General features: G+C 43.2%; 1 protein-coding gene across 1 annotated transcript in view; it reads left to right on the forward strand.

Annotated features, from left to right (window-relative positions):
- Positions 1-22550, forward strand: part of LOC141161707 (dynein axonemal heavy chain 11-like) — a 1128345-nt gene that overhangs the window by 348878 nt on the left and 756917 nt on the right. Inside the window, exons 51-52 of the mRNA XM_073646926.1 lie at positions 8486-8620; positions 20719-20892. Coding sequence (XP_073503027.1) covers positions 8486-8620; positions 20719-20892 — 309 coding nt within the window. The remainder of the gene's footprint in view (positions 1-8485; positions 8621-20718; positions 20893-22550) is intronic.

A 22550-nucleotide genomic window follows, 5' to 3' on the forward strand; every position in this document is an offset into this window, starting at 1 on the left:
TTTCTTTCCTTAGTACTTGTTGCAGATCATAACAGTAAGTCTAGCCCAAAAAAACTAAAAGGAAAGAAATTCGGGGATCAGTATGGCTTCCATCCAGGATTTGGCTCGACGCTTGCAGAGATTGTCTCTGGAGGTGGCCGAGCTCCAGCACCATGTGAGTAGCTGTTCTGGAGCGCATTTTATGGAACCCAAGGTAGGAGTGCCTGATGTTTTTTTATGGTAAACAGCAAGTTTTTTTTCCTTTCAAAATGCTTGTTTGTTATATTTTCGTTTGAGACCAAGGTCCTCTGGGAATGAATCACAGCGCATTGGTTTTATTATGTCACTTTTGCACAATGAACCACAAGGGTGGGCCTTTTCTCTCCAACCTAATGATCCATACTTAAGGTCGGTAGAAGAATTTTTTTCTGCTATGGGTCTATTATATGACGATCCTGATCAAATCTCATCTGCTGAGGCAGAACTCAGGCGTTTGAATCAGGAGTCAGGTGATGTTGAAAATTATTGCACACACTTTAGAAGATGGGCTTCAGAAGTCAAATGGAATAATCCTGCTCTGAAATGTCTATTTCTTGCTGGTCTGAATGAAAGGGTTAAGGATTTGCTAATTGCATTCCCCGCACCTGAGACTCTGCAGGATGCCATGCAATTAGCTGTTCGTGTGGATATGAGGCTGAGATCTAGGCAGAATGAGGTAAAGACTCCTGTAATGCCGGGTCCTAGTCCCCAGAAAATCTGCTCAGACAGCGGAGAACCGATGAAGGTTGGGGCGATGTCACTCCGCTCTCAGGAAAGAGACCGGAGGTTCGCCGAGGGATTGTGTCTTTATTGTGGTAAAGCTGACCATTTGATTCAGTATTGTGAGCTTCGTTTAAGTAAAGAAAAAAAAAGGTCAGGTACGGCCGTATAGCTTGTTTACACTCTGGAGGAGTATTTCTTTCAGGGAGTACTACTTTGCAGGAAAATTTGATTGAATTTCAGGTATTTGTGGATTGTGACTCAACACTTAATGTGATTGATAGAGTTTTTGGAAAAACTTAAATTGAAATCCAAACCTTTGTCATCATCTATTTCTGTGATTGCAATTGATAACACTCCCTTGAAATGTATTACTCACAAGGTTGTTGCATTTCCCCTCACTATCAATGGACTTCACCAAGAAATTTTGGACTTGGTTGTATTAAATAATTTACCCTCTCCGGTCGTTCTAGGATTGCCTTGGTTAAAACTACACAATCCTTTGCTGGACTGGTCTACTAATATGATAAAGTCTTGGAGTCCGAAGTGCTATGATAAATGTTGTAATGGTCGCATTGCGGCTGTGGAAAAAGGGGAATTACCTGTACCTATTCAACATTTTTGGAGGGATTTTTCGAAGGAGGAGTCGCAAGTTTTACCTCCTCATAGGGATTATGATTGCGCCATTGAGTTTGTTCGAGAGTTGCTTGTTTAATCTGACTATCCCTGAAAGAAAGGCCTTGGAGGAGTACATACAGACTAGCCTGGCTGCTGGTCACATTAGGCCTTCTAAGTCACCTGTGGCAGTTGGACGGGGGTTTACATCCATGTCTGGATTTTCGTGAAATTAATAAGATTACCATACGCAATTTCTACCCATTACCGTTAATTCCTGACTTGTTTAACCAGTTAGTGGGGGCGAAGTGGTTCTCTAAGATTGATCTCCGGGGGGCATACAATTTGTTACGAGTGAAGGAGGGTGATGAATGGAAAACTGCTTTTAACACTCCGGTAGGTCATTTTGAGAATCTGGTGATTCCTTTTGGTCTTACCAATGCACCTGCATTTTTTCAGAACCTTAGTAATGACATCCTGAGACCTTTGATTGGTAAGAATGTGGTTGTGTATTTAGATGACATTTTGATTTATTCGCCAGATCTGGAGTCCCATTGGCGGAGTGTACATGAAGTTTTGCAGTAATTGAGTGATAATTCACTCTTTGCTAAGCTGGAGAAATGTGAGTTCGCTGTGCAGAAAATTATTTTTTCGGGCTACTTTGTCTCCAGCGAGGGCTTTGAGATGGACCCTGTGAAGGTTCAGGCTGTGCAGGAATGGCCTAGGCCTATTGGTTTGAAATATATACAGAGATTTTTGGGTTTTGCCAATTATTACAGGAAATTCATTAAGAATTTTTCTGTAATTGTTAAGCCTCTAACCGATCTCACCATGAAAGGTGCGAATACGGTCCAGTGGACTACTGAGGCCATTGAAGCATTTAAGTATCTCAAAGAGAGGTTCAGTTCTGCCCCTATCCTTATGCAGCCTGATGAGACCAAGCCTTTTCTGGTCGAGATCGATGCTTCATCGGTGGGGGTCGGAGCAGTTTTGTCTCAGGAGAACAGGGATGGAGTACATCCTTGTGCCTTCTTTTCGAAAATTTTTTCGGAAACCGAACTGAATTATGATGTTGGAAATTGGGAGTTGCTGGCTATTAAACTCGCGTTTGAACATTGGCGTCATTTTTTGGAAGGCGCTAGATTTCTTATTCAGGTTTTCACAGATCATGAGAATTTGATCTATCTGGATGCTGCAAAGTGCTTGAATGCCGGTCAAGCTAGGTGGGCACTTTTTTTTTCTCGGTTTCATTTTTCTGTTACCTATATCCCTGGTACTAAGAATGTTAAGGCCGATGCTTTATCTCGCAGCTTCTCTCTTACGGTCGGTGCTGAGGAGGAGGAGAGCATTTTACAGAAAGGAGTTGTGGTGGCGGTATTGGACTCCATTTTGGAGAATGGGATTCTGAAAGCTCAAGATGATGCTCCATCTAACACTCCCCATGGGAGGTTGTTTGTACCTAGAACCTTTAGGAGAGATTTGTTTGTGGAGTGTCATGAGTCTCGGTTGGCAGGTCACCCTGGAATTTCTGAGACTAAGAGACTTATCAGTCGCAGTTTTTGGTGGCCTGGATGGCAGAAAGAAGTCATCAAGTGGGTGCGTCAATGTACTGTGTGTGCTAGGTCAAACACTTCACATACTCCTGCTGCGGGGTTCCTTTGCCCTCTGGAGGTTCCTAGTGCACCTTGGACGCATCTCACAATGGATTTTATTACCGATCTGCCTGTGTACGACGGTTTTACTGACATCTGGGTGGTCGTGGACCGTTTTAGTAAGATGTGTCATTTGGTTCCATTCATTAAGTTGCCCTGCACCAAGACACTCGCTCCTTAGCAAGGCATTTGTTAAGGAGATTGTCAAGTTTCATGGCGTTCCCACGGATATTGTTTCTGATAGAGGACCTCAGTTTATGGCTTGCTTTTGGCGTGCTTTTTGTGACAGGTTGGGAGTCCATTTGTCATTTTCGTCTGGGTATCATCCTTGTTCTAATGGACAGACTGAAAGAAAGAACCAGGATGTAGACCAGTTTTTGCGTTGTTTTGTGGCGGACAATCAAGAGGTGTGGTCTGAGTTTCTGCCTCTCGCAGAATTTGCTCTTAACAATTATACATCCTCCTCAGCTAGGTGTTCTCCTTTTTTTGTTGTACTGGGAGACATCCGTCTTTTGGTTCGTTCTCTAAATTGGGGTCGGCGGTGCCGGAGGAGGAGAATTTTTCCTGTGATTTTGAGAGAGTTTGGACTAATGTACGTTGCAACCTTCAAGAGGCTAACAAGAAGTACAGTACAGACCAAAATTTTGGACACACCTTCTCATTTAAAGATTTTTCTGTATTTTCATGACTATGAAAATTGTACATTCACTCTGAAGGCATCAAAACTATGAATTAACACATGTGGAATTATATACTTAACAAAAAAGTGTGAAACAACTGAAAATAGGTCTTATATTCTAGGTTCTTCAAAGTAGCCACCTTTTGCTTTGATGACTGCTTTGCACACTCTTGGCATTCTCTTGATGAGCTTCAAGTGGTAGTCACCGGAAATGGTCTTCCAACAATCTTGAAGGAGTTCCCAGAGATGCTTAGCACTTGTTGGCCCTTTTGCCTTCACTCTGCGGTCCAGCTCACCCCAAACCATCTCGATTGGGTTCAGGTCTGGTGACTGTGGAGGCCAGGTCATCTGGCGTAGCTCCCCATCACTCTCCTTCTTGGTCAAATAGCCCTTACACAGCCTGGAAGTGTGTTTGGGGTCATTGTCCTGTTGAAAAATAAATGATGGTCCAACTAAACGCAAACCGGATGGAATAGCATGCCGCTGCAAGATGCTGTGGTAGCCATGCTGGTTCAGTATGCCTTCAATTTTGAATAAATTCCCAACAGTGTCACCAGCAAAGCACCCCTACACCATCACACCTCCTCCTCCATGCTTCACGGTGGGAACCAGGCATGTAGAGTCCATCCGTTCACCTTTTCTGCGTCGCACAAAGACACGGTGGTTGGAACCAAAGATCTCAAATTTGGACTCCTCAGACCAAAGCACAGTTTTCCACTGGTCTAATGTCCATTTCTTGTGTTCTTTGGCCCAAACAAGTCTCTTCTGCTTGTTGCCTTTCCTTAGCAGTGGTTTCCTAGCACCTATTTTACCATGAAGGCCTGCTGCACAAAGTCTCCTCTTAACAGTTGTTGAAGAGATGTGTCTGCTGCTAGAACTCTGTGTGGCATTGACCTGGTCTCTAATCTGAGCTGCTGTTAGCCTGCGATTTCTGAGGCTGGTGACTCGGATAAACTTATCCTCAGAAGCAGAGGTGGCTCTTGGTCTTCCTTTCCTGGGGCGGTCCTCATGTGAGCCAGTTTCTTTGTAGCGCTTGATGGTTTTCAACTGCACTTGGGGACACTTTCAAAGTTTTCCCAATTTTTCGCACTGACTGACCTTCATTTCTTAAAGTAATGATGGCCACTCGTTTTTCTTTACTTAGCTGCTTTTTTCTTGCCATAATACAAATTCTAACAGTCTATTCAGTAGGACTATCAGCTGTGTATCCACCAGACTTCTGCACAACACAATTGATGGTCCCAACCCCATTTATAAGGCAAGAAATCCCACTTATTAAACCTGACAGGGCACACCTGTGAAGTGAAAACCATTTCCGGTGACTACCTCTTGAAGCTCATCAAGAGAATGCCAAGAGTGCAAAGCAGTCATCAAAGCAAAAGGTGGCTACTTTGAAGAACCTAGAATATAAGACATATTTTCAGTTGTTTCACACTTTTTTGCTATGTATATAATTCCACATGTGTTAATTCATAGTTTTGATGCCTTCAGTGTGAATGTACAATTTTCATAGTCATGAAAATACAGAAAAATCTTTAAATGAGAAGGTGTGTCCAAACTTTTGGTCTGTACTGTATTTTAACAGGGAATGTAAGGAGGTTTTGTTTACTGTGGGTGACATGGTTTGGTTGTCCTCAAGGAACTTGCGGTTGAGGATTCCCTCTAAAAAACTGGGTCCTAAGTTTGTTGGTCCATTTAAAGTGCTTCAGGTTGTTAACCCGTCTGCGGTTAGGTTGGATGTTCCTACTTCCTGAAAGATTAATCCCGTGTTTCATATTTCCTTGTTGAAAAAGGCTGATGTATCAAATAGGGATGCCACTGTCACAGTTCCTCCTGTGGTGGAAGACGGCGAATATGAAATTTCTCGTATCTTGAATTACAGTATCTCGTCTCCTGGAAGGGTTTCGGTCCCGAAGATAACTCCTCGGTAAGGGCGGATGATGTCTCTGCTCCTAGGCTTTTTAGAGCTTTCCACAAGAGGTTTCCGGATAGGCCTGGGCCTGGACGATCCGGAGGATGCTCATAAAAGAGGGGTTACTGTTAGAACCCTCCTGTTTGTTTTTTCCATCTTGTGTTTTGCGGTCACGTGACCATCTGCCTATATATTCCAGCTCCGCCCTTTTAGCTGTGCTGGACTTCAGTGTTGTTTGACTGTTTTGCTAGCCAGGTGCTTCTGTTCCTATTTCTGTCAGTTTGCTTCTGGGATCTCTAGTACGTTTGGTCAGTTTATCTTTTTGAGTTCTGCAACAACCTTTTCTGTTCAGGAGGTGTCCCATTTTTGTTCCAGTCCTTAGTTCTTTTAGGGACCCTTTCCTTTATGCTATAGGTCTTCGTTCAGACTAGCTGAGTACTAAGGCGGGTCTGTTCGCAAGGAACAGACAGCCCGCTACATCGTAGGGATTCAGCTTAGTTCTACTGTGGGGATAGCTTTCCCCTATTTTTTACTTAGTACTTGTTGCAGATCATAACAGTGAGGTGTGATTTGGAGAGTAAAGAGGAAAGTTGATCTTCCGTAATGGCGGAGAAGCTGGTTATGAAGGAGGAGGATTGAGTAGGTGTGAGGAGAGGCTGGGGGGACTTTAGGCAAAAACTTTGTCTGATGGTGTCAATCTTCTGCTTGAAGAATGAGGCTAAGTCTTCGGCTGAGATGAGAGGAGAGGGAGGAGGCACTGGGGGGAGGAGGAGAGAATTGAAGGTGTTGAATAGCTGTTTGGGATTGTGAGACAGGGAGGACATGAGAGATGAGAAGTATGTTTGTTTTGCTGTAGTGAGTGTGGACTTGAAGGTATTGAAGGACTGTGTGAATGCGATGAAGTGCTCATTGGAGTGGGACCTTTTCCATCTACGCTGAACAACCCTGGAGGCCCATCGTAGTTCTTTAGTTAGGCTGATGTGCCAGGGTTGTCTGTTCATTGTGCGAGCTTTGGTATGTGTGAGAGGGGCGACTGAATTGAGAGATGCAGTTGTTGTGGTGTTATATAATGCGGCAGCAACATCTGCGTCATGTAAGGAGCTGATGTCTGTAAGAGGGAGGAGGGATTCAGAAAGTGAGTGTAGGTCAAGGTGTTTGAGGTTTCTGCTAGGGTATGCTAATTTGTGGAGTAGGGATTGTTGCCCTGGAGAGGAGAGGGTAGAAAATATAAGTAGGTTGTAGTCAGAGAGAGGGAGAGGAGAGTTAGAAAGGTTAGACAGGGAACAGAGGCGGGTGAAGATGAGGTCCAGAGTGTGGCCATCTTTCTGAGTGGAGAAGTGCAGAAGACCATTGAGTAAGGCTGAAGGAGGAAGCGAGGGATAGAATCTTAGATGTAGCTGAGAGAGAAGTGTCCACCAATGTGGAGGTGTATGGGAACGTTACAGACTCAGTACATCTGCTGTTGAGGAGAGGATGTTGAGATAAAAAAAATCATTAATTTTGCATCCCTACAAATAATTTTGTTGACAAAAGTGAATGTGCTTGTTAATTAGAGGTTTGTATGCCTTAATATAGTCAGTTTTAAGAAACTAATATAATATTTGAAAGGAATTTGTCAAGGCTTAATTTCAGATTAGCCTGGAAGTGCATTGGGGGTGTGGTTTATGCACTCAGTGTATGGACACGCCCCCAGTGGACTTCCAGGCTAATTTGCATGTGGCTTCAAAGCTCAATTGCTTCCGCTAAGACATGCATCATTTATATTGCTGTTCTACAACTAATACAGTCATATCATTAGTTTGATTAGTAAAATCATCCTGACAGGTTCCCTTTTAAAGGGAATCTGTCACCCCCCCTGGGCATATGACCTGTATGCCCAGACCTCTACTATGGGCATACAGGTCGTAGAAAAGTAAATCTATACTTACCTGTATGGTCCATAGCAATGGTCTGATTGCAGAGAAAAGTAGTTTTATCTATTTGGTTTTCAACAGATTTGGTGTCCAGGGAACGCCAAGCAATGCCCGCCTATCTGATTATTATTCCCCTAAATCGCCGCCTATCAGCCTAGTTACCATTTTCCCTCCCAAGCACGTCACAGGGAGCTGTGACGTGCGCTTTCCTTCCTCACCTCCCGGCGCATGTGCAGAGCGTGGCTCTTATAGGCTGCGCTTTGTTTCCTCCTGGCCAGGTTTGTATGAGCACAGTGCCACAGTGCTCTATTGCGCAGGCGCCGGGGAGTCACTGTGACTTTTGCTCCAGTGACTCTCGGCGCATAACAAGAAGGTTTTCTGCGGCACTGTGCTCATACAAACCCGGCTGGGAGGTAACAAAGCGCAGTCTATAAGAGCCACACTTTGCGCATGCGCCGGGAGGTGAGGAAGGAAAGCGTACGTCACAGCGCCCTGTGACGTGCGGGGGAGGGAAAATGGTAACTAGGGTGATAGGCGGTGATTTACCGGAATAATAATTAGATAGGTGGGCATTGCTTAGTGTTCCCCGGATGCCAAGTCTGTTGGAAACCAAAAAGATAAAACTACTTTTCTCTGCAATCAGACCTCTACCATGGGCCATACAGGTAAGTATAGATTTACTTTTCTATACCCTGTATGCCCATAGTAGCGGTCTGATATTTCCCAGGGGGTGACAGATTCGCTTTAATGCATACTTATTAATAAATTAAAAAAAAAATCACTAACTCAATTTTGTAGAAATGTGACCCGTGGCTTCCTTTTATGCATAGCAAGTATTTTCTTGCCCTTTGTTCAGGTCTGTTGAATAACATAGTAATGCACATTTGTAATAGTTAATAATCTAGTTTTTCTATTCATTATTTTAGAAAGTTTTTGAAATTGAGACATTTTTGTATTTTTCTTTTATCATTTAAAGGAACTAGACACCAACTTGGCCGCCTTAACAGCTGCCTTCGAAAAAGCCACTGCAGAGAAAATCCGCTGTCAAGAGGAAGTGAATAGAACTAACAAGACCATTGAGCTGGCCAACAGATTAGTGAAAGGTCTGGAGGTGAGGTCCTACAGGGCAGGCTAATGAAGCAACCTACAGAAAGTACTTCTTTGTTATACACTACTGATCTGGCAATAACAGAGGCACTTAGCTGGGAAACTGATGAGCTGAAAGGAATTATATCATTATCATGCATTTATTTTCATGGGAGAAACGTATTTCTGACCTTTCTGTATTTTCAGCACTTCTTTGTTGAGCTTCAGCGGGAACATGAAACGACGGTCCTAAACCAAAAGCCATAAATTTTGGAATATTAAGTATTATGTATCTGCCATAAATGTGATTAATTAAAATGCAAGGAGCGCTAATATCAATAAAACAACGTTAATGGTGCTTTTAAGGACCGGTTTGCCTGTGAAGATGTTGTCCCTTGGCCAGTTGTATAACCCTTTATCTGCCAAACTGGCTTCATTATATATCAACGTGAAATTCGTCATCAACTGCTTTGGCATGGCCGGTTATGAAATTAACTTATTTGGGTTAATTTTGCTACTTTTTAGCAAGAACAGATCTCTACATGGAAAGGATTATCAGCCAGTCTTATTCAAGACATTAATCCTAATCCAGGCAGTAAATTACTCAATTTCCAGCAATGTAAAGGTTAATTTGGTGAATGTTTCCTTTATTTTAGACTGCTTTGTTCATTGCGTTATTCCATAGTAACAAGATGTGATTGAATTTCAATTGCATAACCAAATAAAAGGGAATGCCACAGGTAGGCAACGCCAGAACCAAACAATCCATCTGCCTTTTATTTATTGCTTTAGGTTTGGTTGCAGAAAATTCCCAGAAGAGCTATATGTAAGAAAAGGTAGCAGAAAATCGGAAAGGTTAATATTTACCAACTATAGTTGAGTAGTGTTGAGCATTCCGATACTGAAATATCGGGTATCGGCCGATATTCGCGGTATCGGAATTCCGATACTTAATTCCGATACTTTTACAATATCGAATACCGGAATCGGAAGTTCCCATAATGCCTGCGCTCTGCAGTGTCTCTGAAGGATGACAAGCTGGATGGCAGCGCTCAGCTGAGATCCAGCCTGTCATCAGAATGCCATCCCAGCGTGGGAGAATTCTCCTGATTGTTTAAAAGCCGGCGCGCGGTAAAAAGCCGCCGGCTTTTAAACAATCACACAGCCCCATACTGCTTCCCCGCAGCCTCCCACCCCGATCCTCCACTCCCCTCGCCACCTCCCATCCCGATCGTAAGTTAGGACCGGGCGGGGAGCGCAGCACCAAGGAGCGGGGAGCGAAGAACCCGGGCGGGGAAGCCGGCAGTGAAAAGACTTCACCGCCGGCTTTCCCGTTCTGTGCTGCGCTTTCCCGCCGGTTATTTCAAATGAACAGCTGAGGTATCAGGTGATGCCGATCAGCTGTTCATTTGAAGTAGCCGCGGTGCCCTCAGAGGGTTCATGTGAGTTCATGCTTGACTGCATGAACTGAAATGAAATTTCCCACGGTCGCACAGGTCAGCCACACCTCCCAGACCGGTCATGATTGGTGTGTGTGGGTGTCTGTGCGCGGTGTGTGGGGTGTCTGTGCAGGTGTGCGCGGTGTGTGGGTGTGTGGGGTGTCTGTGCGGTGTCTGCGGGTGTGTGCGGTGTCTGCGGGTGTGTGCGGTGTCTGTGCGATGTCTGCGAGTGTGTGCGGTGTCTGTGAGATGTCTGCGGGTGTGTGCGGTGTCTGTGCGATGTCTGGGGGTGTGTGCGTGCAGGCAGACATAGGCCGATGTGACACTACTACTCCCATCGGCCTATGTCTGTCCCCCGTCCACTCGTGCCAGCAGGATCAGCTCGATGGGAGCAGTAGTTCCCATCAGCCTGATCCTGCTATTTAAATTGCCCTACTGTGTCCCCAATACATTTTAAATACATGTCATTGGTGGCCAGTGGTTACCTACAATAAATTAGTTCATACATTACCTGTCCCCGCCGATCGCCACCTAAAATAAAGTAAAAAATAAAAAACTACACCTATACTCACCTAGACACCTAATTCCCCGAAGCCATCGATCTCCTGTAATAAAATATAAAATAATAAACCACAACCTTATCCTTACCCCTCCATAGTAGTCCACGAGTGTCCCACGATGATCTCCAGTTCAGAGCAGCCACATAGAATGTGACTGCTCTGAACCGCTGCCGCCGCTAGAATGATGGGGCCGTAAAGCAGCCCCGTCATTGCATAAGCGGGTTCGCCGGAGTTCAGGCAGCGCTGCTCCGGTCAGCTCCTTTACGGCCCTGCTGTATCGTGAGAAATTCCCACGGTACAGCAGAGCCGTAAAGGAGGTCTCCGGAGCTGCGCTGCCTGAATGCACTCCGGTGACCTCAGTCAGTGGCTCCCGCTGCCGGGAGCGGACGTGTTCCCGGCAGTGTGAGCTTACAGCAGCCATGCACAGCTGTCACCATCTCCAGATGTGACAGCTGTGCATGGGAGATCAGCGCAGGAACGTGGACAGGTAACTATTTTTTTTAGTAAACTAAGAATTAAATAAAATGGTGTGTTTTATTTCAAATAAATTATTTTTTTCTGGGTGTAGTGTGTGTTTTCTTTTTAATACTTTGTAGGTTAGTAATGGGGGTGTCTTATAGACGCCCATCATTACTAACCTGGGCTTCATGGCAGCTGGCGCTGACATGAACCCCAGCCCCATTACCCCCTGCCACCGCACCAGGGCAGCGTGGAAGAGCGAGGCTAAGTGCCAGAATTGGCGCATCCTATGGATGCGCCATTTCTGGGGCGGCTGACGGCTGGTGTTTCTAGCCTGGGAGGGGGCCAATATTCATGGCACCCTTCCTGGGCTATTAATATCAGCCCCCAGCTGTCTGCCTAGCCTTTGCTAGCTATTAAATTAGGGGGAACCCCACATCATTTTTTTGGGGGGGTCCCCCATTTTAATAGCTAGTAAAGACTAGGTATTCAGCTGGGGGCTCATATTAGCAGCCTGGGAAGCTCCGTGGGTATTATCCCCTTCCCAGGCTTCAAACATCTGCCCCAGCTGTCTGCTTAACCTCCGCTAGAGACTAAAATTAAGGGGAACCCCACGCCAATTTTTTTTTAAATAAATCCTTTATTTTAACACTAAATGACAAGTACAGTAAGCAACACTGTCACTGTACTTCATATATATGTGACTGACATGTTTCTATATATCTAATCTATGTATGATTCTCTATTCCTTCTATTCTAAATTGTCGGGTACAGATGCTGAATTGCCGGCCGGCTTTTTTTAAAGAGACGGTGCACGAAAACACTAATATTTTTTTTAATAAATCCTTTGCACTAAATGACAAGTACATTAAGCAACACTGTCACTGTACTTCATATATATGTGACTGACATGTTTCTATCTATCTAATCTATGTGTGAAGCTCTATTCTTTCTGTTGTAAATTGTCGGGTACCGGTGAATGCCGCTGATGAATTGCCGGCTTTTCATGTCATTCTACATTATTCTTAGTTGTTTTACTTCATGTAGAATTAACCTACAAGGAAAGAAAGGGTTTATTTTCATTCCGATATTTCTGTCCCATTGACTTGCATTCCGGTGTCGGAATCGGCGATATCCGATACTTTTTGAGTATCGGTCCGATCCAATCCGATACGATATTTCCTGATATCGGAAGGTATCGCTCAACACTATAGTTGAGCAAAAAGATTTGGAGGACCCTGGTTCAGTGGCCACGTCAGGACTCCATAACCACTGGGCCAGATCCATGCAAACATCCTCCTACATGCCGGCATTCCTGGCGCTTCTTCATGGGATGCCAGAAGGTAGGAGGAGGTTTACAGGGATCTGGTGGCCATGGTCTACTTGACAGTCCTGCAAATCAATTTGCTAAACTCTTTTACAAACCGATAACTTTTCTGGATGTTCATTAAAATTGTACTATTTGGGGATTAAATAATCATAATAATATCCTGGCTCTACTTTAAAGTGACTCAATCTATTGTGGATAATGTCGGTAAAATCATTTGATTAAAAGTTGCAAAAGGTTTCCATTTGCTGCCTTGGCCCTATATCTAAATACCCTGACCAAGGCAGATTGGCTTGTTGGCGTAGCTCTAGAATCCAGCCCCTTGGTCATATGTCCCATAGGCATCATCCTAGCTACCCCTCTGCTTCGGCTGATGGCAGAACGTCACTTGTCTATTGTACTTTGTTTATTACTTTTTTTTTGTTTGTATCAGCGGATTATTACTACTGTAAAGACACAATTAATTGGCACAGAAAGAATGATAGGTATGTATAGAATTATCTTATTTATTTAGATGCACTAGATAGTAATTTCATCTATATTAAAAGTTGCTAGGACAACCCCTTCTTGAACTAAATGTTTGGCCCCGATAAAATAAAAAAAGCTCATACTCACCTCCCGTGCTGGCGCCGTTCCAGCGGTGTCGGCACTCGCGGTCCCGGGGCTATTGTGCGGTTGTTGTGACACATGGTGCCCAATCAGCGCTGGTGTCACTGTCTCCGCCTTTGTACGAAATTGAACTTGAAGAGGAAGTCAGAGATCAGCTGCAGCCCAGACTTCCTCTTCATGTTCAAAACATTCAAAGGCTGGGAAAGTGACGCCAGCGCTGTTTGGGCATTGGGCAACACGTGTCATTCCACCGCACGAGAGCCCTGGGACCGTGAGTGCCGACACCACTGGAACGGCCCTGGCACGGGAGGTGAGTATTGTGTTTTTATTTTATCGGGGCCAATTATTTAGTTCAAGAAGGGGTTGCTCTAGTACTGGACAACCCCTTTAAAAACACATTGGTTACACTTAAAAAAAAAATGTAAAAATGTGTGAGAGCACATAATTGATTATACGGCGATCTATGTAGTCTATCAAGGAATTGCACCATCAATTCCTTAATAGACTATATAGATCCTCCTGAAGTCTATTGTGCACTCTAATTAATTTACTGTATATATATATATATATATATATATATATATATATATATATATATATATATACTGCACAAAAAAATAAAGGGAACACTCAAATAACACATCCTAGATCTGAATGAATGAAATATTCTCATTGAATACTTTGTTCTGTACAAAGTTGAATGTGCTGACAACAAAATCACACAAAAATCATCAATGGAAATCAAATTTATTAACCAATGGAGGCCTGGATTTGGAGTCACCCCCAAAATTAAAGTGGAAAAACACACTACAGGCTGATCCAACTTTGATGTAATGTCCTTAAAACAAGTCAAAATGAGGCTCAGTATTGTGTGTGGCCTCCACGTGCCTGTATGACCTCCTTACAATGCCTGGGCATGCTCCTGATGAGGTTGTGGATGGTCTCCTGTGGGATCTCCTCCCAGACCTGGACTAAAGCATCCGCCAACTCCTGGACAGTCTGTGGTGCAACGTGACGTTGGTGGATGGAACGAGACATGATGTCCCAGATGTGCTCAATCGGATTCAGGTCTGGGGAACGGGAGGGCCAGTCCTCAGCTTGAATGCCTTCATCTTGCAGGAACTGCTGACACACTCCAGCCACATGAGGTCTGGCATTGTCCTGCATTAGGAGGAACCCAGGGCCAACCGCACCAGCATATGGTCTCACAAGGGGTCTGGGGATCTCATCTCGGTACCTAATGGCAGTCAGGCTACCTCTGGCGAGCACATGGAGGGCTGTGCGGCCCTCCAAAGAAATGCCACCCCACACCATTATTGACCCACTGCCAAACCGGTCATGCTGAAGGATGTTGCAGGCAGCAGATCGCTCTCCACAGCGTCTCCAGACTCTGTCACTTCTGTCACATGTGCTCAGTGTGAACCTGCTCATCTGTGAAGAGCACAGGGCGCCAGTGGCGATTTTGCCAATCCTGGTGTTCTGTGCCAAATGCCAAGTGTCTTGCACGGTGTTGGGCTGTGAGCAGAACCCCCATGTGTGGACGTTGGGCCCTCATACCACCCTCATGGAGTCGGTTTCTAACCGTTTGTGCAGACATATGCACATTTGTGGCCTGCTGGAGGTCATTTTGCAGGGCTCTGGCAGTGCTCCTCCTGTTCCTCCTTGCACACAGGCTTAGGTAGTGGTCCTGCTGCTGGGTTGTTGCCCTCCTATGGCCCCCTCCACGTCTCCTGGTGTACTGGCCTGTGTCCTGGTAGCGCCTCCAGCCTCTGGACACTACGCTGACAGACACAGCAAACCTTCTTGACACAGCTCGCATTGATGTGCAATCCTGGATGAGCTGCACTACCTGAGCAACTTCTGTGGGTTGCTACCATGAGTGTAAAAGCACAACCAACATTCAAAAGTGACCAAAACATTAGCCAGAAAGCATTGGTACTGAGATGTGGTCTGTGGTCCCCACCTGCAGAACCACTCCTTTATTGAGTGTGTCTTGATAATTGCCAATAATTTCCATCTATTGTCTATGCCATTTGCACAACAGCATGTGAAATTGATTGTCAATCAGTGATGCTTCCTAAGTGGACAGTTTGATTTCACAGAAGTTTGATGTACTTGGAGTTATATTCTGTTGTTTAAGTGTTCCCTTTATTTTTTGAGCAGTGTATAATACACACCTATAATATATACAGTACAGACCAAAAGTTTGGACACACCTTCTCATTTAAAGATTTTTCTGTATTTTCATGACTATAAAAATTGTACATACACACTGAAGGCATCAAAACTATGAATTAACACATGTGGAATTATATACTTAACAAAAAAGTGTGAAACAACTGAAAATAGGTCTTATATTCTAGGTTCTTCAAAGTAGCCACCTTTTGCTTTGATGACTGCTTTGCACACTCTTGGCATTCTCTTGATGAGCTTCAAGAGGTAGTCATACGGAAATGGTCTTCCAACAATCTTGAAGGAGTTCCCAGAGATGCTTAGCACTTGTTGGCCCTTTGCCTTCACTCTGAGGTCCAGCTCACCCCAAACCATCTCGATTGGGTTCAGGTCTGGTGACTGTGGAGGCCAGGTCATCTGGCGTAGCACCCCATCACTCTCCTTCTTGGTCAAATAGCCCTTACACAGCCTGGAGGTGTGTTTGGGGTCATTGTCCTGTTGAAAAATAAATGATGGTCCAACTAAATGCAAACCGGATGGAATAGCATGCCGCTGCAAGAAGCTGTGGTAGCCATGCTGGTTCAGTATGCCTTCAATTTTGAATAAATCCCCAACAGTGTCACCAGCAAAGCACCCCCACACCATCACACCTCCTCCTCCATGCTTCACGGTGGGAACCAGGCTTGTAGAGTCCATCTGTTCACCTTTTCTGCGTCACACTAAGATACGGTGTTTGGAACCAAAGATCTCAAATTTGGACTCATCAGACCAAAGCACAGATTTCCACTGGTCTAATGTCCATTCCTTGTGTTCTTTAGCCCAAACAAGTCTCTTCTGCTTGTTGCCTGTCCTTAGCAGTGGTTTCCTAGCAGCTATTTTACCATGAAGGCCTTCTGCACAAAGTCTCCTCTTAACAGTTGTTGTAGAGGTGTGTCTGCTACTAGAACTCTGTGTGGCATTGACCTGGTCTCTAATCTGAGCTGCTGTTAACCTGCGATTTCTGAGGCTGGTGACTCGGATAAACTTATCCTCAGAAGCAGAGGTGACTCTTGGTCTTCCTTTCCTGGGGCGGTCCTCATGTGAGCCAGTTTCTTTGTAGCGCTTGATGGTTTTTGCAACTGCACTTGGGGACACTTTCAAAGTATTGCCAATTTTTCGGACTGACTGACCGTAATTTCTTTAAGTTATGATGGCCACTCGTTTTTCTTTACTTAGCTTCTTTTTTCTTGCCATAATACAAATTTTAACAGCCTATTCAGTAGGACTATCAGCAGTGTATCCACCAGACTTCTACACAACACAACTGATGGTCCCAACCCCATTTATAAGGCAAGAAATCCTACTTATTAAACCTGACAGGGCACACCTGTGAAGTGAAAACCATTTCCGGTGACTACCTCTTGAAGCTGATCAAGAGAATGCCAAGAGTGTGCAAAGCAGTCATCAAAGCAAAAGGTGGCTACTTTGAAGAACCTAGAATATAAGAAATATTTTCAGTTGTTTCACACTTTTTTGTTAAGTATATAATTCCACATGTGTTAATTCATAGTTTAGATGCCTTCAGTGTGAATGTACAATTTTCAAAGTCATGAAAATACAGAAAAATCTTTAAATGAGAAGGTGTGTCCAAACCTTTGGTCTGTACTGTATGTGTATATAGTCTACCCATATGTATTATATACTGTATATGTATATCAAAGCGCCTAGCTACGTCCTGATAGACTAAATAAACTGTACACGGATAACTACACATTTTCCATATGACAAAAGACTCATTGACCTTGAATTACTACATTGATACAGTACATACTGTGATAAAGATGTGACAGTCATGGAATATCATATATGACATAATACCTATATGTTACAAGCTTTTGGCAATGTTTTAAGCTTATACTTAGAAACTTACTGTTAATACAAGTGGTTTTGATACTTAATATGAACACAACGTATTATTTTAATGCTGCATTCAGCTTGTATTGCTTCTTAAGAATCTATTGAAGGTGACATTTATTGTAGCTTTTGACAGTTCTGTGGAATAAGTTCCATTATAAAATCTACTCATAACAACATAATCTTTTATATAAGGCTGGGATCAATGGTTATTGTTAACAATAAACTGCTAGTAAATAAAGGGATCTCAAATTATACTATCAATGACAGTATTGTTAATGACAATAATAATAATAATGCTATTTTGTCATGTAATTGGCTTATGCCTCCATTATTTAATTTCTTCTTGTTTGATCAAACATTGTTTTTTATTGAACGCAGTAGACATAGACCTCGCCATGTATTGGTTATGTAATGCATAGGCTTAGATTAAAGGGATTGTCCACTTTATCTTTATTTTAACAAATGTGTTGGGCGTTGGATTTAGTGCTATTAATATAAAAGTCTTACATGTTCTCATTTGTGAAGCATCATCCACTTGTTAGTGCAGCCTGTATTACAGACAGCACTGCTCTCCTGTTATTTAAATGGCCATTAATATAGGAGCATGTAACCAGACCAGTGTAGCAATATCTTCCAATTGAAAAACAGCTTTTCCATTTCCTGTTTCATTGGAGGAGGGTAGTGGACAAATCTGGTCACATGTTCCTCCATCAGTGGTTATTTTGAGAACAGGAGAACTGTGCAGTCAGTGACGAAGGAGGAGAACCTGTACTACTTATATATTAGTAAGTTCCACAAAATCACGTCCTTAACACATCTGTTTAGAAAAAAAGTGGACACCCTTGTAATAGACTATTTACAAAAGAAATTTATGCAAAAGTAGACACAGAAATTGCCCCCTGTAGGCATTCTTAGGCATTTCCAAGATAGGCTATCAATGTGTGGTCGGTATCAGATTCCCTGGCTCCTGAAGTTCTTGCTGCAGCTCAAACCCCTATTGATCACACTTTGAAATCCATCATAAATAATAATAATGTTTTTATTTATTTAGCGCCAACATATTCCGCAGCGCTTTACAATTCAGACAATTTACAGACATTATTGGCACTGTTCCCATTGGGGCTCACAATCTACATTTCCTATCAGGATGTCTTTGGAGTATGGGAGAAAACTGGAGAACCTAGAGGAAACCCACACAAACACGGGGAGAACATACAAACTCTTTGCAGATGTTGTCCTTGATGAGATTTGAACCCAGGACCCCAGTGCTGCAAGGCTGAAGTGCTGACCACTGAGCCACCGTGCTGCCCTACATGTGCAGCCTGAAGCTTGTGGGTCTCCAATGCAAAATCTCCAACAGGGCTCCAAAATGTTATAGGTCTTTAATAATATTGGACTTTTTATATGGGCCGAAATGACCTTTTGGGTCCTCTCCCCGCTACAGGGACCACGTGCAACTGCAACCCTTGAACCGATTACACCTCTTTAATTATGTTTTTTGATGGGGAAACCTATTTTAGAAAAGGCAAAGAATGGGTAAAAAAAAAAAAGAAAAGAAAGGAAACAATACTTGCTTTAATCCCCCAGCACGTCCGTTCTACCTTTCCCCTAGTCTTTACTTCTTGCTCCAACAAGAACGTTCCTACTGAGGGACGTGTGATTAATGTTACCAGTTGCTAGCCACGATGGTGACCCTTTACAGCCAGTGATTGGTTGCAGCAGTCACATTTTCCTGAGTAGGGACATTTGCTTTGCAGCAGGAAGTAAAGAAAGAGGGTCGGCGGGCCAGGAGTGATGGGGGATCGGTGAGCTAAGTATTGCTTCTTTTATTTTATTTTTTTAACCCATTCTGAGTCTTTTCACCATCCAGCTAAGTATGTTAAATTGTAAGACTGCAGGGGAGTAACACAGTGAATAGTTACTGCTAAAATACAATTTTAGATTATTATGGACAAGATGAAAATCTAAGCAAAGACTATAATCTCCATCTTACTTTATATCCTAGGGAGAGTACATTTTTATCTACACTTATTGCAACCATCTATAAAATATGAGATTATAAAAGCAGTACATATCTGCCCAATTTAATTTGTAAAATTTAAACAAAGGATTTACCTTGACATTAAATTGTTTGGAAACCGATTGTCTGACTCTTACAACTCCACCTCTAGTGGTAGACTGCATCGCTCACGGCAAAGCTGCTCCTTCAAGGTGCTCGCTGTCAGGCCATAGATCATAGTAATCTGGTAATTGATGCGTCAGGTAGGAAAGAGTGTTACATTCTACTAGTTATTTGTTGGCTCATTGCTCCCTTGTTATGTGAAGCTGTAGCACTATACTGATACGTTCTCTACGGAAAATAATAAACTACATAGAAGCTCAGCATTCGGGTGATTAGTAATGATTATATCCTCATATACCCAAAGAAAAGCAAAACACCTTATTTTAAGAACAAATATCGCCATCATCAGAAGAGCACAATCCAAGAAAAGGACCATAAGTTTAAAAGTATGCTGTAATATAATAATACTCTAATATACCATATACTGTAATATGTTTGTTTTCTTTTTATTATAGCAATACCATTCTTTAGTAATGATAGAATATGTATAATACCCTGCAGAACTATAGCGAAGGTCAAATTCTATGCTCTTGCCTTGCAAAATCGTTAGAAGTCTGAAGCTGCAGTGAAGGTGAATTCATATATTACAGTCACTGGTTGATTTTTTTTGCAAAATTATGGCACATACTGATATTTTTGCCATAATTTTTGCTGAGCTTTTTGTGCAAATAACAGCAAAACCCTCAATATGGCCACAAATAAACTCTTACAGAGAACCTCTCACTATCTTAGGCAAGCTATAAGGTATGTGCGCACGATGTCTTTTTTAAGTGGATTCCACTCGGAACCCGCCTGGAAAAGCGGCCCAAAACCACCACAGTGCACATGTTCAGTTTTTTCTTACTTCTTTTAACCACTTCAATGTTCGGAAACAGGAAAAAAAAGAAGTAGCATGTTCAAGACTCAGGTGGCTTCTGCTAGGAAGGTGATCACCACCATTGTGGAAAGTACAGGAAAAAGACATTGGCGGCAGAGCTGCTGCTAAAAATGACAACAAAGCCGCCTGCGATGGCGCTTCATTAAAAGGACTGCCCGTGTTTTCCTCAAGCGGCTTTACCTAAAAAAAACATGGTGGCTATGCCACCCAAAAAAGACGTAGTATTGACATACCACAAGGGTATGTGCACACTGAGTTATTTAAAGAGTTTTTGAAGCAGAAACTCTCCAAATCGTCCTCAGACACTTCGGATTAGTTTCCGCTCCAAAAACTCAGTAATGATTCAGTGTGCACATACCGTTACTTTGGAAAAGGGGTCCAGAAAACCAAGGCAATCATGGTAATCATTGTGCTACCAGGCTCTCCCCCTCCAAACTTATATAGGATGAGTTTTGCTTGTTTTGCAAAAGTTTACAGTTTTTAGAACCAGCTTTTTAAACTATGTCTTCTTTTTATAACAGTGCCGTGTCTGCCCACAGAATGTGGCTGGTATTACCGTACAATTAAAGTGATTTGGGCTGAGCTGTATCATACATGTTTTTTGCAATGCTGGACACCCCATTTAAGTCTGGTCATTAACAATGGAATTTTTTTGTTTGCAGTCAGAAAACATCCGATGGGCTCAGTCTGTTGCTTTATACCGTAAACAAGAGCAAACACTGTGCGGAGATATCCTGCTCACAGCTGCCTTCATCTCGTATGCTGGCTCATTTTCCAAGAAGTATCGTCATGAACTTGTAGAACATTTATGGATGCCATACTTACGAACTCAGAAAGTGAGACTTGTGTGGTGTGAGGAACCATTTGCTTAATGATAATGAGAAGAGTGAAATTTTAGACTAGGGCTACACGGCAACAAGTGTTGTGAGACATCTTGTTTGCTGTGACGCATTGTGACCCCACATCTAATGGTTTCACATTGTATCTTGTCGTTATTTACTTAGGATCAGGAGCAAGAAATATATATATATATATATATACAGTACAGACCAAAAGTTTGGACACACCTTCTCATTTAAAGATTTTTCTGTATTTTCATGACTTTGAAAATTGTACATTCACACTGAAGGCATCAAAGCTATGAATTAACACATGTGGAATTATATACTTAACAAAAAAGTGTGAAACAACTGAAAATATGTCTTATATTCTAGGTGCTTCAAAGTAGCCACCTTTTGCTTTGATGACTGCTTTGCACACTCTTGGCATTCTCTTGATGAGCTTCAAGAGGTACCCCCCGAAAATGGTTTTCACATCACAGGTGTGCCCTGTCAGGTTTAGTAAGTGGGATTTCTTGCCTTATAAATGGGATTGGGACCATCAGTTGTGTTGTGCAGAAGTCAGGTGAATACACAGCTGATAGTGCTACTGAATAGACTGTTGGAATTTGTATTATAGCAAGAAAAAAGCAGCTAAGTAAAGAAAAACGAGTGGCCATCATTACTTTAAGAAATGAAGGTCAGTCAGTCCGAAAAATTGGGAAAACTTTGAAAGTGTCCCCAAGTGCAGTTGCAAAAACCATCAGGCGCTACAAAGAAACTGGCTCACATGAGCACCGCCCCAGGAAAGGAAGACCAAGAGTCACCTCTGCTTCTGAGGATAAGTTTATCCGAGTCACCAGCCTCAGAAATCGCAGGTTAACAGCAGCTCAGATTAGAGACCAGGTCAATGCCACACAGAGTTCTAGCAGCAGACACATCTCTTCAACAGCTGTTAAGAGGAGACTTTGTGCAGCAGGCCTTCATGGTAAAATAGCTGCTAGGAGACCACTGCTAAGGACAGGCAACAAGCAGAAGAGACTTGTTTGGGCTAAAGAACACAAGGAATGGACATTAGACCAATGGAAATTTGTGCTTTGGTCTGATGAGTCCAAATTTGAGATCTTTGGTTCCAACCACCGTATCTTTGTGCGACGCAGAAAAGGTGAACGGATGGACTCTACATGCCTGGTTCCCACCGTGAAGCATGGAGGAGGAGGTGTGATGGTGTGGGGGTGCTTTACTGGTGACACTGTTGGGGATTTATTCAAAATTGAAGGCATACTGAACCAGCATGGCTACCACAGCATCTTGCAGCGGCATGCTATTCCATCCGGTTTGCGTTTAGTTGGACCATCATTTATTTTTCAACAGGACAATGACCCCAAACACGCTTCCAGGCTGTGTAAGGGCTATTTGACCAAGAAGGAGAGTGATGGGGAGCTACGCCAGATGACCTGGCCTCCACAGTCACCAGACCTGAACCCAATCGAGATGGTTTGGGGTGAGCTGGACCGCAGAGTGAAGGCAAAAGGGCCAACAAGTGCTAAGCATCTCTGGGAACTCCTTCAAGATTGTTGGAAGACCATTTCCGGTGACTACCTCTTGAAGCTCATCAAGAGAATGCCAAGAGTGTGCAAAGCAGTCATCAAAGCTAAAGGTGGCTACTTTGAAGA

The sequence above is a fragment of the Phyllobates terribilis genome, unplaced genomic scaffold (genome assembly GCF_046119375.1).
Source record: "Phyllobates terribilis strain yellow unplaced genomic scaffold, ASM4611937v1 Scaffold_9__5_contigs__length_417890890, whole genome shotgun sequence".
Taxonomy (NCBI): Eukaryota; Metazoa; Chordata; class Amphibia; order Anura; family Dendrobatidae; genus Phyllobates; species Phyllobates terribilis.